Source organism: Lithobates pipiens, unplaced genomic scaffold, assembly GCF_037356315.1.
Source record: "Lithobates pipiens isolate NorthernLeopardFrog02 unplaced genomic scaffold, aLitPip1_a1.2 Scaffold_30, whole genome shotgun sequence".
Lineage (NCBI taxonomy): Eukaryota > Metazoa > Chordata > Amphibia > Anura > Ranidae > Lithobates > Lithobates pipiens.
Genome location: NW_027507791.1, coordinates 128,530,712 through 128,546,775, shown reverse-complemented (window position 1 = coordinate 128,546,775; position 16,064 = coordinate 128,530,712). Strand labels below are relative to the sequence as shown.

The 16,064-nt window shown below is 45.9% G+C and overlaps 1 protein-coding gene across 2 annotated transcripts in view; it reads left to right on the top strand.

Moving 5' to 3' along the window:
• The window catches only part of LOC143943224 (cytosolic phospholipase A2 zeta-like), a 180,128-nt gene that overhangs the window by 142,037 nt on the left and 22,027 nt on the right, over positions 1-16,064 (top strand). For both annotated transcript variants that reach the window (XM_077464845.1, XM_077464846.1), the window contains 5 exons: positions 3,198-3,311; positions 3,399-3,436; positions 5,280-5,412; positions 12,916-13,052; positions 13,183-13,405. In XM_077464845.1, the coding sequence (XP_077320971.1) occupies positions 3,198-3,311; positions 3,399-3,436; positions 5,280-5,412; positions 12,916-13,052; positions 13,183-13,405 (645 nt within the window). The remainder of the gene's footprint in view (positions 1-3,197; positions 3,312-3,398; positions 3,437-5,279; positions 5,413-12,915; positions 13,053-13,182; positions 13,406-16,064) is intronic.

Genomic DNA, 16,064 nt, shown 5'->3' with positions numbered 1-16,064 from the left:
TATAACCTTCTCCACTCCCAGCAGGATTCAGTTTTTAGCTGGTGTACCAGGAAAATTAATGATTTCTTTTTTCAGAGAGAAGCAAACCTATCTCTTATACTTTTGTAATACTTATATCTAGATCCTTTTTTTTACAGGTCTTCTACAGTTGACTGCTCCTCTGCATAGCCATAAAGAGGTAGAAGCAGGGCCAGCCTGTAATGTGACCTGCAGTCTTGGAGGACTGCTGAGACACTCTCCTAGACATTTCATGTAACAGAGCATACAGGATCAGGGCAACCGTATACATATCTGGTGGAATCCTGTCTCCAGAGAATCCTTAGGGAGTATGCACGCTAGATGGGCAAAAGTTGTCTGGATGGGGCTTGTTTTCCTTGATCCTGCCTGCCATTGTCCAGCTCTGAAGCACTGCTGCCATAAGTCAGGCCTTTACCCTTTTGTTCAAGGAGCCTGGTGTTGGTACTGTGCTCCAGTTCATATATTATGCCCACAGTGGTTATCACAGGAGCCCCAGTCATTACACTTTCGGTCTTAGGTTGGTGGCGGGAAGGGGCAACATGCCATTTTTGAATTTGATGCTTAGTAGAAGTTCTACTGATTCTGTGCAGGTGTCTTTCTTGTCTCCACACTGCACATGTGTGCAGCACTTCTTAGGGCCCATGCACAACTGCTCAGCCTTCCCGTCATCTAGTCAGCTACATCATTGCTATGATCATCATAGACCTTCATCCATGGGCTCCCTGCTGCCTTCCTTTCCCAGCAGTAGTTTATACGTACCCATTTTGGTAAACCCTCATTTGTTTATTTCAATATGGTGGGTCATAAGCACAAGGACAGTGGTCATGTGGTGCTTACCAGCCAACAGTCCACTGACAGCTCTGGCATGGTTTGCAGTGTACCGCCGAAGAGACCTGACACTGATAGCCTAGACCACTATCCTCTGTGTGAGTCACCTCAGAATCCTCTTCAACTAGTTCATGCATGTCTTCCTCCTCTGCCTTTTCCAGGGGGGAATTCTCAGCAACTGTTAGTCTATGGGAAAAAATTCAGACATATTAGTTGATCCAGAAAGCAGGAGTGGCATGAATGCATTTATATTTTTTATAAATTCATTGATGCGTTCATTTAATGCACTCTTTATTTGTTTGTTATGGTGTGAATTATTCGTTTTTATATATTTCATTTAGGGTAGCGCTGTATTTTGCATAAAACTTGACCTCATGCCTGTGGCCTTGCCATACTGTAAAGATTACTTTTTATTACTGGCGGCGGATATTATACACCTGATTTCCAGAATGGGCCCCCTATTGGTGCACAGGTGGGGGACCCTTTGGTTCAAATGTTTGACTGCAGAGCATGAGTGCAAAAAATGCTTATTGGCTATGCCCTTTAACAGGGAGGACCTTTTTGGCACATGTCTAGACAACTTTATCAAGGACATTACTGGGGGAGAGAGCACCCTCTTTTCTCTCAAGCTTCCAAGGCCAAGCCTTGTACTCTTAAATTCTCCAAACCTGCCAACAAGTCCTTGTAATGAGGGAACAACCTACTTATCAGAATGGGGGGACATGTGTTGGCCTTTGTAGTCGCTTGATCCCAGGACATTTTGGATGGTAGGTTCCACAGTTTGGGGGCTACAAGCTAGAATATTAAAGAGGGATTCCACCTACAAAAAAATATTAAAAGCCAGCAGCTATAAATACTACAGCTGCTGACTTTTAATAAATGGACACTCACCTGTCCCGGGTTCCAGCGATGCCGAGGCCGATTGATCGCTCGGCTCTCGGCTGCTGCCGCCACCATTCTAGGTGAGGGAATCAGGAAGTGAAGCGAATCGGCTTCACTTCCAGGTTCCCTACTGCGCATGCGCGAGTCGCGCAGCGCAATAATAATTGTCCGCGCTGTCTCTGAGACCCGTGTGTGTCCCAGCAGACAGCGCGGCAGGACAGGAAATGGCATAGACTCCCATGGGAGTCTATGCCCGGAAGTGGGTGTAAATACCTGTCTTTGACAGGTATCTCCACCCCCCCTCCCCCCTGAAAGGTGCCAATTGTGACACCGGAGGGGGGGAGGGTTCCGATCAGCGGAGGTTCCACTTTAGGGTGGAACCCTGCTTTAAACTGTACCTGCACCCCACTTTATTTGTCAAAGCTGCCAACATCCCCACAAAGAGTAACAGACCTCCACACTGCTCTAGCAAAGCTTTTCTGTAAAGGGGTTATAGCCATTGTTTTGGAAAAGGAAGATGCCAGGGTTTCTACTTGAACCTGTTTACCGTTCCCAAAATGAAATGGGACATTTGCCCCATACTGGATGTAACTGTTCTTAACCATTGCCATTAATGCAGCCCCACAATTGACATGAATGCAGCACCCCCACTGAAATGAATGCAGACTCACCGTAGCCATCGCTGCAGCACCCCAATTGACATGAATGCAGACTCACCGTTGCCATGAATGCAGCACCCCCATTGCCATGAATGCAGCACACCCGTTGCCATGAATGCAGCACACCCGTTGCCATGAATGCAGCACACCCGTTGCCATGAATGCAGCACATCCGTTGCCATGAATGCAGCACCCCCGTTGCCATGAATGCAGCCCCCCCGTTGCCATGAATGCAGCACCCCCGTTGCCATGAATGCAGCACCCCCTGTTGCCATGAATGCAGCACCCCCTGTTGCCATGAATGCAGCACCCCCTGTTGCCATGAATGCAGCACCCCCTGTTGCCATGAATGCAGCACCCCCTGTTGCCATGAATGCAGCCCCCCCGTTGCCATGAATGCAGCCCCCCGTTGCCATGAATGCAGCACCCCCGTTGCCATGAATGCAGCACCCCCGGTTGCCATGAATGCAGCACCCCCGTTGCCATGAATGCAGCACCCCCGTTGCCATGAATGCAGCACCCCCGTTGCCATGAATGCAGCACCCCCGTTGCCATGAATGCAGCACCCCCGTTGCCATGAATGCAGCACCCCCGTTGCCATGAATGCGCATCCACATTTCCATGAATGCAGCACCCCCCATTGACATGAATTCAGCACCACCGTTTGTTTGCCAGTGTCCAATCTCCTTAAGGCAGGAGCATAACCCCAGTGTCTCAGAATGACTTCAACCTGTGTCCTTTAATGAACTCCAATAAAAGGATTTTAATAGTAATTCCAAATTTCTGTTTTTTTTTTTCTTCTCTTTTTAGGATGATTTGGCACCAGAGCTGGACAAACAAACTGTATACTTGGGTAAGGGGTCTTTACCTATTTCAAGTCTCCCAGATGGAACAGAAATAAACATGAGTCTCCCTCTGTCTAAGGTAAGAATATCTCTATTATGTGGGTGGCATATGAATCATCACTCTTTGGGTACAATGCATACATATACTTCTCTTCTGATTTTTCAGGATCACATTATAAATATGAACATGAAAAAAGAGGAAAGGTTTGTTTTGAGAAAATGTTAATAATAATTGCTGCACACAGTAGATGGTGGTCATAGATTTAAAAAAATTCTGGCTACAGAATAAACCTAACTTGAATGCTACGTAGAAAGATACAAAATTATCATTCTGTATGCGTTCATTAAAGTGCAGTGCAAAAAAATGCATATAAACTACCCCCATAAATACATAAAACACATTTAATTTCATTATATACTGTAACATGGGGGATCATTAGCTTAATGATAGATGCATTTTTTCAGTGAGTCCACAGCAGTCAGTTATCAGGTTTAAGGGCGTGGCAGCCCATTTTTAGTAAAAGGAGCAAAATAAAAGTTTATACACAGTGGTTCTTCTCCAACAAATAAGAAAATGCCAAACCACCTAGCTCCCAGGCTTACTTTGCTTTGACTTGCAGTTCCTTGCTGAACTGGCCTACTCCTGCCTAACAGGATTCTCCAGCCCCCTGGGTTTGCTCACTGTCCCCAAGACTTCAGGATCTTCCTTCAGCCCCCTTGTACTTGCTAGCCGGCTCGGCTCTCCCAGCCTCCCAGGTTCTTGTAGCCATCCTGACCTTCCCAGTCCTTCAGATAAGAAGTCCCCCCTCACCAGGGATGTATTCCCATACAGAGAGGACAATTTGCCTGCATCTGACAACCACTTGTAACATGGGGGATAGTTAGCTCAGTGATGGAGTCTACAGAAGTCAGTTATCAAGTTTAAGGGCGTGGCAGCCCATTTTTATTAAAAGGAGCAAAATAAGTTTATAAACAGGTTTGCCCACACAGGGGTTCTTCTCCAATAAATGCAACACATGAGAAAATGCCAAGCCACCTGGCTCCTAGGCTTACTTTGCCTTGCAGCTCCTTGCTTAACTGGCCTTTAACAGGATTGTCCAGCCCCCTGGGTTCCCCAAGACTTCAGGACTGACTTCAGCCCCCTTGGATTTGCTAGCCTCCTCGACTCTCCCAGCCTCCCAGACCCTCTACTGGTCTCCTAGGCCCTTCAGTACTTCAGACAAGAAGTACCCCCCTCACCGGGGATGTAGTCTCACACAGGTCAGACAGTTTTCCTGACAGGGCTCTGTCTTTACACAGCAGCAACAAGCTGCTCACACTCCACCTTCCATCTCTTACTGCTCTCACCAGCTCCTCGTTATATGGGCTGTGTGCACCTGGGCACACACCCTGCTCACTGTCCACAAGACCTGGACACAGGGTTGGATATCCCGTCCCACCCAAGACTCTTAGGAATCTCCAAACTACAGAGAGAGAGAGAGAGAGAGAGAGAGAGAGACCCATCCGGAGAAAGCTGCCAGAGCAGTTTTCTTCTTTCAAAACCTACTGTAGCTCTGCAGTCAACAGACATGCAGACTCTTTTTCCATTCTCAACCTATTTCGATAAGGACAGAGCCTCGCTCTGTCATAATACATAAATAAATAAAAAAATCAGTGGTCACTGTAATGGATTTATGAAATTTTGTATGTGGTTATTTTATTTATGTATATAATGAGGTGAAATGTGCTTTATGTATTTATGGGGTTAGTTTATATGCATTTGGTAGCGTTGCACTTTAGATATTTACACATTGTTAGGTGTGGGAACCCAGACTCTCTATCTAGCAATGACCCAACTGGTAGGCATCTGCCTATAAGTATCTCATAACAGGAACTGGAACTAATTTGTCACATTATAGAAAGTATTACGCATACGACAGCTGTACATAGTGAAATCTGCAGGCCAGAGGTATAAACTTCAAAATGTTAATGTAATTTTGGACAACTGGAAATATTGTGATAATTCTATGATTTGCAACACCATCATGTCTTTCTTTCTCTCTATTAGCAGTCCTCAGGAACTTGATATCCGTCTTGGATTTGAACTTTCACACGGGGAGAGAGACTTTCTACAGAAGAGGAAAAAGATTGTAGCAAAGTCCCTTGAAGAAGTCTTGCAACTTGACCCTGGCTCCCGAGAGGTAGGGTGTTATTCTTAAGTGACACATGTTTTTCTAAGAATGCCACATCCTACTGAGCTTACAAAGTTGATCATTCTATTTAAAGTGGAGTTGCCCCCCAAAAAATAAAACTACTTAAAATTCTTAAAAAAAATCAAAAAAAAATAATTGGCAAAAAAAAAAATTTTTACTCACCTCTAAATACCGGTTGCTAGGGGGTCCCTCGTAGTCTGCCTTCTTCATTGCCCGGGCTGGTGACATCACTTCCCCTCGCGCCGCACATTCACCTGGGACCTGTCACGTGTCCCAGGTGACTGTACGGCGTATCACGGCGCCCTGCGCCGCTCGCGCATGCGCAGTGGGTGCCCGGCTGTGAAGCCACAGCCGGGTGCCCACAGTATGCATGACGGCGCCGCGAGCGGAGCGGGGAGCGAGGGGGGGGCTTCGTTCCCCCGCATCGCTGGAACCCGGGACAGGTAAGTGTCCGATTATTAAAAGCCAGCAGCTGCAGTATTTGTAGCTGCTGACTTTTAATTTTTTTTTTTTAGGGGGTACCCCACTTTAAGTTAGCACTGTATACACTGCAGTATGCCACAAACATTCCCACAGATGTATTAGATTCAAAATAAACATCGAGCAAACTGAGTGCACAGAACAAATTATTGAAAGGTTAGAATCCAGATACATCATAATCAGCTTAAAGTGGAGGGCCACTCTGAAAAAAAGAAAATACATTAAAAATTAGAAAAAAATCATAAAAAAAAAAAAGAAAAATGTTTTATTTTTTTTTACTTACCAGAAATGCCTGTTGCTAGGTACATCATCCTAATCTGCCTCTTCCTCCTCCGCGGAGATCTTCTTTCTTTTCTCCTCCGTGCGGCATCTTCTGGGTAATGGGTCGCGCTGTGTTCTGGGAACTGAAATGCGACTCGCGCATTTGCAGTAGGAAACGGGCAGTGAAGCCGAAAGGGTCCAGTGCCTGTTTCCCTTATCCAAAATGGCGGCGCCGGGACCCGAGACCGAGGGACGGGTCAGCCTCGGGCGGCCGACATCGCGGGCGCCCTGGACAGGTAAGTCTACTTATTAAAAGTCAGCAGCTACAGTGTTTGCAGCTGCTGACTTTTAATTTTTTTTTTTCAAAACCGGCCCTCCTCTTTAAATGTCCATACTGTGAACCAAGCTGGTAAACTGAAAAAGTCTATGCCAGAGACAAGGGGTGAAGAGTGTGTACTGATGTAAAAACACCCAGGATAGTGCGTCCTCCACCTGGGGAAGGGGTTAAGTACTCTTACCGGAGACTGTGGACCCACGTGCCAGCGGTAGCGAATCAACTGTGCTTAGGATAGGAACTTGAACTCTGGTGCAGATCACTGAATATCTGAAGATCTGCACCAAATCCGGATCTATAGATGCCCCAGTTGAAGTCCTGCAGGACGAAACGTGTCAGGATAACACCAGGTGACTTGCATCAGAGTTTTCGGTTATTTTTTAATAAAGGACTTTAATAAAGGACTTGTTCCAAAGTGTCTTTTCTTTTTTGATATTTTGACACTTTCTTTTGTGAAATGGTAGGGGCACAATGTATTCGTTACCAATTCACATAGGGAAGCCGGGTACCCCAAAGCATCCTCCCCATGTTAAGGGCATGTGGCCTTGTACGGTTCAAGATGGGGGGCATTCTCCCATCCCCCCCTTTTCCTGCTGCCTGCCAGGTTGCCTGCTCGGATAAGGGTCTGGTATGGATTTTGGGGGGGGGGGCTACACCTTTTTTTTTTTCGGTGCAGGGTTCCCCTTAATATCCATACCAGACCGGAAGGGCCTTGTATGGATTTTGGGGGTACGCCAATGCTATTTTTTTTTCAATGAGTTTTATTGATATTGCCGAGACCCGACAATTCATTACAGCCGTGATCAGTTTTAAATTACTTTTTTCCTTTAGAAATGTAATTTTGCTGTGGTACTGTTCTAAACATGGGAAACCTGCGTCAATTTACAGGCATACTATAGACACCACCAGGCGAGATATTTATAGGAATATTACATTTTTATTGTTTCACTTTAAGCATTATTAAAATCGCTGCTTCTGAAAAAACTCATCAACATGGGAACAAGATGCTTTGGGGGTGACCCCAAAGCATCCTCCCCATGTTGAGGCACTCTCGTGCCCCCCCCCCTTTCCTACGGCCTGCCAGGTTGCATGCTCAGAAAGGGGTCTGGATTTTGAGCGGGACCCCATGCCATATATTTTTTAATTTTGCGCAGGGTTGCCCTTAATATCTATACCAGACCTGAAGGGCCCAGTATTACATTTTTATTGTTTCACTTTAAGCATTATTGAAATCACTGCTTCTGAAAAAACTCTTTTTTTGCATGTATACATTTCCCCTAGGGCAGGACCTGGGTCTCCAAACACATTTTTTATGACAATAAGTTGCATATAAGCCTTTAAAATTAGCACTTTGGGTTTTTCATGTTAGTGTCCCATAGACTTTAACCGCTTCAGCCCCGGAAGATTTTACCCCCTTCCTGACCAGAGCACTTTTTGCGATTCAGCACTGCAATGCTTTAACTGACAATTGCACAGTTGTGCAACTTTGCACCCAAACAAAATTGACGTCCTCTTTATTCCCACAAATAGAGCTTTCTTTTGGTGGTATTTGATCACCTCTGCGGTTTTTATTTTTTGCGCTATAAACAAAAAAAGAGCGACAATTTTGAAAAAAATATTTTTTTTTCTTTTTGCTATAATAAATATCCCCCAAATATATATATATAAAAATATTTTTTTCCTCAGTTTAGGCCGATATGTATCATCTACATATTTTTGGTAAGAAAAAAATAGCCAAATGGGCTTATATTGATGGGTTTGTGTGAAAGTTATAGCGTCTACAAAATAGGGAATAGTTTTATGGCATTTTTATTATTATTATTATATTTTTTTTTATTAGTAATAGCGGCGATCTGCGATTTTTTTATTGTGACTGCGACATTATGGCGGACATAACTTTTGACACTATTTTGGGACCATTGTCATTTATACAGTGATCAGTGCTATAAAAATGCACTGATTACTGTGTAAAAGACACTGGCAGGGAAGGGGTTAAACACTAGGTGGCTATGAAGGGGTTACGTGTGTCCTAAGGAGTGATTCTAACTGTGGGGGGGATGGGCTTTTACTCACATGGCAGCGATGACTGCTCCCGATGACAGGGAACAGCGATCTCTTTCATATTACAAAGCAGAACGGGGCAATGCCTTGTTTACATACGCACTTCCCTGTTCTGCGGCTCCGTGACACGATCGCTGGGAGTCCAGCGGACATTGATTCCGCTGGTCCCGTGGGGACGGTCACGCTGTACGTGGCGCATGTGCGCCCTCTAGCCCTGCCAATTAAAGGGGACATACAAGTATGCCCATTTGCTTTTAATTTTTAGCATTTTACATTAGTTCATATGTATTTCAAACATTAGTTCAGGTACACTAATGTTCACACTAATGTTCATGCATCAATACTTGGTTGTTATTAGCACTGCACTTTCTACCTTTTTACCTATACAATTTTTGTCACATTGTAGTGTCAGCTGCTATACATTTATATCATCTTTTGGTAAGCTCAGTAATTCCACACATTACCAATTACAGCTGCAAGTCTTTTTGGGTATGTCTCTACCAGCTTTGCACATCTAGAGAGTGACATTTTTGCCCATTCTTCTTTGCAAAATAGCTCAAGCTCTGTCAGATTGGATGGAGAAAGTCTGTGAACGGCAATTTTTAAGTCTTGCCACAGATTTTCAATTAGATTTAGTAGATTTAGGTCTGGACTTTGACTGGGCTATTCTAACACAAACATGCTTTGATCTAAACCATTGTAGCTCTGGCTGTATGTTTAGGGTCATTGTGCTGCTGGAAGGAGAACTTTTGCCCCAGTCTCAAGTCTTTTACAGACTCTAAAGCCGCGTACACACATAGCCGGCTGTCCGACGTACTTAGTCTGGCGGACGTCCGCCAATCTGTCCGTCGGAATTTTCGAACGGGCTACTTGCCCACACACGGCACTTTTTCAGCGGACTAATGCGGCGTACTAAGGCCGCCGTACTAAGTCCGCCGTACTTTAGAAATGAACGGACTCGCCCACACACGCGGAGGAAAGTCCGCTCATTTCGAGCGTGCCTCCAGGTAGGCGGGGCCCGCGAAGGAGACGTCGCTGGCCCCGCCGCCTGGTATGGACTTAAAGGGGAACCCCAACGCCGAAAAAAATCGGCGTGAGGGTCCCCCCAAGTCCCCAACAGACCCTTGTCTGAGCACGCTACCCGGCCGGCCAGGAAAGGGCGGCAAGCGAGCGCCCCCCCTCCTGAGCCGTACCAGGCCGCGTGCCCTCAACATGGGGGATGCCTTGGGGAAGGGGGGGGCCGCGCGGCCCCCCCACCCCAAAGCACCTTGTCCCCATGTTGATGAGGACAAGGGCCTCTTCCCGACAACCCTGGCCGTTGGTTGTCGGGGTCTGCGGGCGGGGGCTTATCGGAATCCGGGAGCCCCCTTTAATAAGGGGGCCCCCGGATACCAGCCCCCCACCCTATGTGAATGAGTATGGGGTACAATGTACCCCTACCCATTCACCTGTTAAAAAAAAAAGTACAAAAAAAAAACACAACACACGAGATAAAATATTTTATTGCACAGCTCCGGGGGTCTTCTGTCTTTGGGGGTCTTCTCGCCGGACTCCTCCGCTATCTTCTTGTAGCTCTTTTGCTAGCGGAGGAGTCCGGCTTTCTTCCTCGCCGCCGGCCTCTTCTTCTGACTTTGGGGGTCTTGTCCCCCTCTTCGGTTCTTCTGCCGGGCCACCGCGCCTACTTATAGCTCTTTTACAGGCGGTGGCCCGGTCTTCTGTCGCCGCTGCCGCCTTTCGTTCTTCTTCTTCTTCTTCTTCTTCTCCTTCTTCTCCTGGAGATGTTGACTCGACGCTCTCTCCGGTCACAATGCCAGGGACGTGCTGCGCGGCCACTTATATAGGGACAAGGGGCGGTGTCACATGGCTTTATGTCACATGGGTTGGTCACATGGGTTGATGTCACATGGGGACTGTGACATCGTAAGGGGCGGGGTCACCATGTGACACCAACCCATGTGACATAAAGCCATGTGACACCGCCCCTTGTCCCTATATAAGTGGCCGTGCAGCGCGTCCCTGGTATTGTGGCCGGAGAGAGCGTCGAGTCAACATCTCCAGGAGAAGAAGGAGAAGAAGAACGGAAGGCGGCAGCGGCGACAGAAGACCAGGCCACCGCCTGTAAAAGAGCTATAAGAAGGCGCAGTGGCCCGGCAGAAGAACCGAAGAGGGGGACAAGACCCCGGAAGTCAGAAGAAGAGGCCGTCGGCGAGGAAGAAAGCCAGACTCCTCCGCTAGCAAAAGAGCTACAAGAAGATAGCGGAGGAGTCCGGCGAGAAGACCCCCGAAGACGGAAGACCCCCGGAGCTGTGCAATAAAATATTTTATCTCGTGTGTTGTGTTTTTTTTTGTACTTTTATTTTACAGGTGAATGGGTAGGGGTACATTGTACTCCATACTCATTCACATAGGGTGGGGGGCCGGTATCCGGGGGCCCCCTTATTAAAGGGGGCTCCCGGATTCCGATAAGCCCCCCGCCCGCAGACCCCGACAACCAACGGCCAGGATTGTCGGGAAGAGGCCCTTGTCCTCATCAACATGGGGACAAGGTGCTTTGGGGTGGGGGGGCCGCGCGCCCCCCCCTTCCCCAAGGCACCCCCCATGTTGAGGGCACGCGGCCTGGTACGGCTCAGGAGGGGGGCGCTCGCTCGCCCCCCTTTCCTGGCCGGCCGGGTAGTGTGCTCGGACAAGGGTCTGTTGTGGACTTGGGGGGGGGGGGACCCCCACGCCGATTTTTTTCGGCGTTGGGGTTCCCCTTTAAGTCCATACCAGGCGGCGGGGCCAGCGACGTCTCCTTCGCGGGCCCCGCCTACCTGGAGACCCACTCGAAATGAGCGGACTTTTCTCCGGGCGGGAAAAGTCCGCTCATTTCAAAAGTACGGCGGACTGGCATACACACGGCCGGATTGTCCGCCGAAATGCGAGTACGGCGGGCAGATTGTTGTGCAAACCGAAATTCTAAGTCCGCCGTACTGTCGGGTCAAAAAAGTATGCCGGAGGCTACACACGGGGGGATTGTTTGGCAGACTTGAGTTTGACGGACTTTTCCACCGGATTGTTTGATCGTGTGTACGCGGCATAACAGGTTTTCTTCTAAGATTGCCCTGTATTTGGCTCTATCCATCTTCCCATCAACTCTGACCAGCTTCCCAGTCTCTGCTGAAGAAAAGCATCCCCGCAACATGATTCTGCCACCATCATGTTTCACAGTGGGGATGGTGTGTTCAGGATGATGTGCAGTGTTAGTTTTCCACCACACCTAGCATTTTGCTTTTAGGCCAAACAATTAAATTTTGGTCTCATCTGACCAGAGCACCTTCTTCCACATGTTTGCTGTGTACCCCACATGGTTTCTTGCAAACTGCAAATAGACTTTTTATGTCTTTCTTTCAACAATGGCAGTCTTATTACCACTCTTCTATAAAGGCCAGATTTGTGGAGTGCACAACTAATAGTTGATTCTCCCACCTGAGCTGTGGATATCTTCAGCTCCTCCAGGGTTACCATGAGCCTCTTGGCTGCTTCTCTGAATAATGCTCTCCTTGCCCACCTTGTCAGCTTAGGTGAACTGCCATGTCTTGGTAGGTTTCCAGTTTTGCCATACTCTCTCCATTTTGGGATGATGGATTGAACAGTGCTCTGTGAGATTTTCAAAGCTTGATATTTTTTTTTATAACCTAACCCTGCTTTAAACTTCTACACAACTTTATCCCTGACCGGTCAGGTGTGTTCCATGGCCTTCATGATGCTGTTTGTTCACTAAGGTTCTCTAACAAACATCTGAAGGCTTCACAGAACAGCTGTATTTTATACTGAGATTAAATTACACACAGGTGGACTATATTTACTTCTGAAGGCAATTGTTTCCACTAGATTTTAGTTAGGGGTATTGAAGTAAAGGAAGCTGAATACAAATGCACACCACACGTTTTTAGATATTTATTTGTAAAAAATGTGAAAAACCAATTATCATTTTCCTTCCACTTCACAATTATGTGCCACTTTATCTTGGCCTATCACATAAAATAAATTTACAGTATGTGTTTGGTTGTAACATGACAAAATGTGGAAAATTTCAAGGGGTGTGAATACTTTTTCAAGGCACTGTATATCTGCATGCTTAAATTCTACCATTAGAGTCTGCAATTATTTTCTGATATAAGGGACTTATTTACAACTCTAACGAGCAGGGCCCCCTGATTCCTCCTGTATTGAATTGTATTGTAACTGTACTGTCTGTCCTCATGTTGTAAACCGCTGCACAAACTGTTGATGCTATATAAATCCTGTATATTAATAATATACAGTAAGTATTCTGTGATTTCCTGCACATATTTTAAGTGTATATTTATTCTCAGGTCCCCATAGTTGCAGTCTTGGGTTCTGGAGGAGGAACACGAGCAATGACCTCATTCTATGGTAGTCTGCTAGGCCTGCAGGAGCTGAAGCTGCTGGACAGCATCACTTACCTATCTGGTGTGTCTGGATCAACTTGGTATGATCGTAAAATATTTAAACTATCTACATTCTGTAATTCTATGGTAAAGCCTAAAGGACTAAAGCTGAAAGGTCTCTTATAGTAATATGGCTCCTTTAATTTATAATTATATTATTTGTTTCTCAAGGTGCATGTGCACACTTTATGACGATCCTGATTGGTCACAGAAGGCTCTCCAGGAACATGTTAACAAAGCAAAAAATTCTGTTACATCAAACAAAGCTGGAGCATTCTCAGCTGATCGACTCAAGCATTGCACAAAAGAACTGGTGGCTATGGAGAAGAAAGGACACAAAGTCAACTTCACTGATTTGTGGGGTCTTGTCTTAGAATACTTTCTTCACCAGAAGGTATGAAGCTCAGTGTTGGCCTTTATAATTGAAGAAACTAGTATGATGGCAAGAACTACCTGTTAGGTGGTCATTGTCCAGTGACAGATCAGCAGTTGGAAGCTGAGGCTTTGTTACGTACCTGGTGGAGATGGAGCATGGACAGGGGGCTTCTCTTGCACCTCTTGTCAAACACCCCTGGTACTGATGACAGGAATTGTGAAGACACAGTGGCATGAGGGCCGGTGTAGCGGGTAGTGCTAGCTGGGGTTTTCAGGAAGAAGATAACCATAGATCACCAGGCAGGAACCAGGAACTAGAACATGGTGACACTTGATTGGCAGACAGGAGTGTAGCCAGGACACAAGTCAAAAGGTCCTTAACAGCTTGGCAGCGAGTTACAAGAAAATCAGCCGGAGACAGAGTCAGGACACAAGTCGGGATAGGTACACAGCCAGACATAGAGGTACAGGAATGCAAAACAGGAGCAAAGTCAGAGTACAAGCAGGCAGAAAACCAGGGACAGGTCAGGGGCAAGTCGAGTTGTACACGGGTAAGCAGTTATGGCAGATCAAGTCTCAGGTAAAGCATGAACTAGCTGAAGACCACTCAGCAATCCATCCATGTAGAAGTCCAGCTTAAATAGTTTTTTTTTTTGCGCAAAGCCTGTACTTGTGCGCATAAACATGCGCATATGTTTTCATTCCACGCGCTAATACGTTTGTGCGCGAGTGCGACAATGCCTGTTTTGCATTGAGCTTTTGTTAAGAATTATGAGCATGCACATAAGTATGAGCCAGCCTTCTCGTTCCAACATGCACTGAGCTTCTATTACAGGCGTTCAGTTCCTACAGTCCTCGACTGTTACTTGTTAGCAACTGCCCAGGTCTACAAATTGTAACAGTTTTTTTTTTAAACTAGAAACCACACTTTTGGAGTTTTAAGCACAGAAAATATGCAGCACATTTCTGCAATTTATAGATCTTGCCAATGTTTTAACTCTATAAAGACCCTGCAGATACTGAAAAATAGCTGCTGATCAGCCAAAAGCAAATGTGTCTATTAATTTACAGATATGGGCTAAAATTTACAATAAATTCAGCCCTGTACAGTTTTTTCTTCTTTTTTTTTTTTTGCTAAACTACTGATCCCTTCCTCTATCTTCATCTCCTCAACATAGAGGGTAACTTTTGTAGAGTCAAAAAAGAGAATTAGGAGGGATGATTTGGGCTTCCTAAGATAACACGGGAAGAGTGAACAAGACACAGGGCAGCTCTGAATTTCTGACAAAACCAACAGGTTTTTTGCATTTATCTAACAGATATAAAAACCGCTTTCAATGGTACATTTGTATTTTTAAATGGGTTGTAAAGTGAGAAGGTTTTTTTTTTTTTATCTTAATGCAATCTATGCATTAAGATAAAAAGCCTTCTGTGTGCAGCAGCCCCCCCAACACCTACCTGAGATCCCTCTCTGTCCAGTGATGTCCACAAGTGTCTCAGCCATCCGAGATTCTCCCTCCTGATTGGCTGAGACACAGCAGTGGTGCCATTGGCTCCCATTGCTGTCAAAGTCAGCTAGCCAATCAGGGGAGGGAGGCGGGGCTGGGTTGGGGCTACATGTCTGAATGGACACAGGGAGCTATGACTTGGCTCGGGTGCCCACTCAACAGGAGGGAGGAGCCAGGATCGCAGGAGGGGGACCTGAGAAGAGGAGGATCTGGGCTGCTCTGTGCAAAACCACTGCAACAGAGCAGGTAAGTATAACATGTTTGTTATTTTTATAGAAAAAAAGAGACTTTACAATCACTTTAACAGAATAAAAGGGAACTCATTATTTTGGTTAACATACACCAATATCTGAAGCATATTTCCCCTAGAGCATCCATCCATCTATTTATTTGTCTATATAAAAGTAGCTTTATCTTTGTATATGCTACCCCAACACTAATCAGATTTTTTTTTTTAATCTTCTTATTGAAACAGTACCGACAGTACAACAAAGAACACAAAATATTTGTTGTGTTACCCACGCAGGGGTATATGATAATTGCATAGCTGAAACATTTGCTTGAGTAACAAGGATAATATTGGTGCAACCTCTAGTTGAAAATCATATGACAGAGAAGTTGGCATTGAAAACAGGAGCATTACAGTGATTGTAAAGGCTATTTAAAAAAAAAATAACAAACATGTTATACTTACCCCCTCTGTGCAGTTGGTTTTGTGCAGAGCTGCCCAAATCCTCCTCTATTCTGTTCCCTCTTTGCTGCTCCTAGCCCCTCCCTTCTTTGAGTGCCCCTCAGGCAGAAGCTTGCTACAGGGGGCACCCAAGCTGAGTAAGAGCTCCGTGTACCCATTCAGACATGGAGCCCTGACCTAGCCCGCCCCATCTCTCCACTGATTGGCTGACTGACTTTGATTGACAACCGCAGGAGCCAATGGCGCCACTGCTCTGTCTCAGGAGTGTCCTGGATGGCTGAGGGGATCGTGGACATCACTTGAGAGAAAAGGGGCTCAGGTAGGTAATTAGAGGGGGACTGCTTCACACAGAAGGTTTTTTTATCTTAATGCATAGAATGCATTAAGATAAAAAAAAACTTCTGCTTTTAGAACTCCTTTAAGCTCATCTTAATGTATTAACCAAGAAAGAGAACAAGAAGTTAAACCCGAAAGGACGC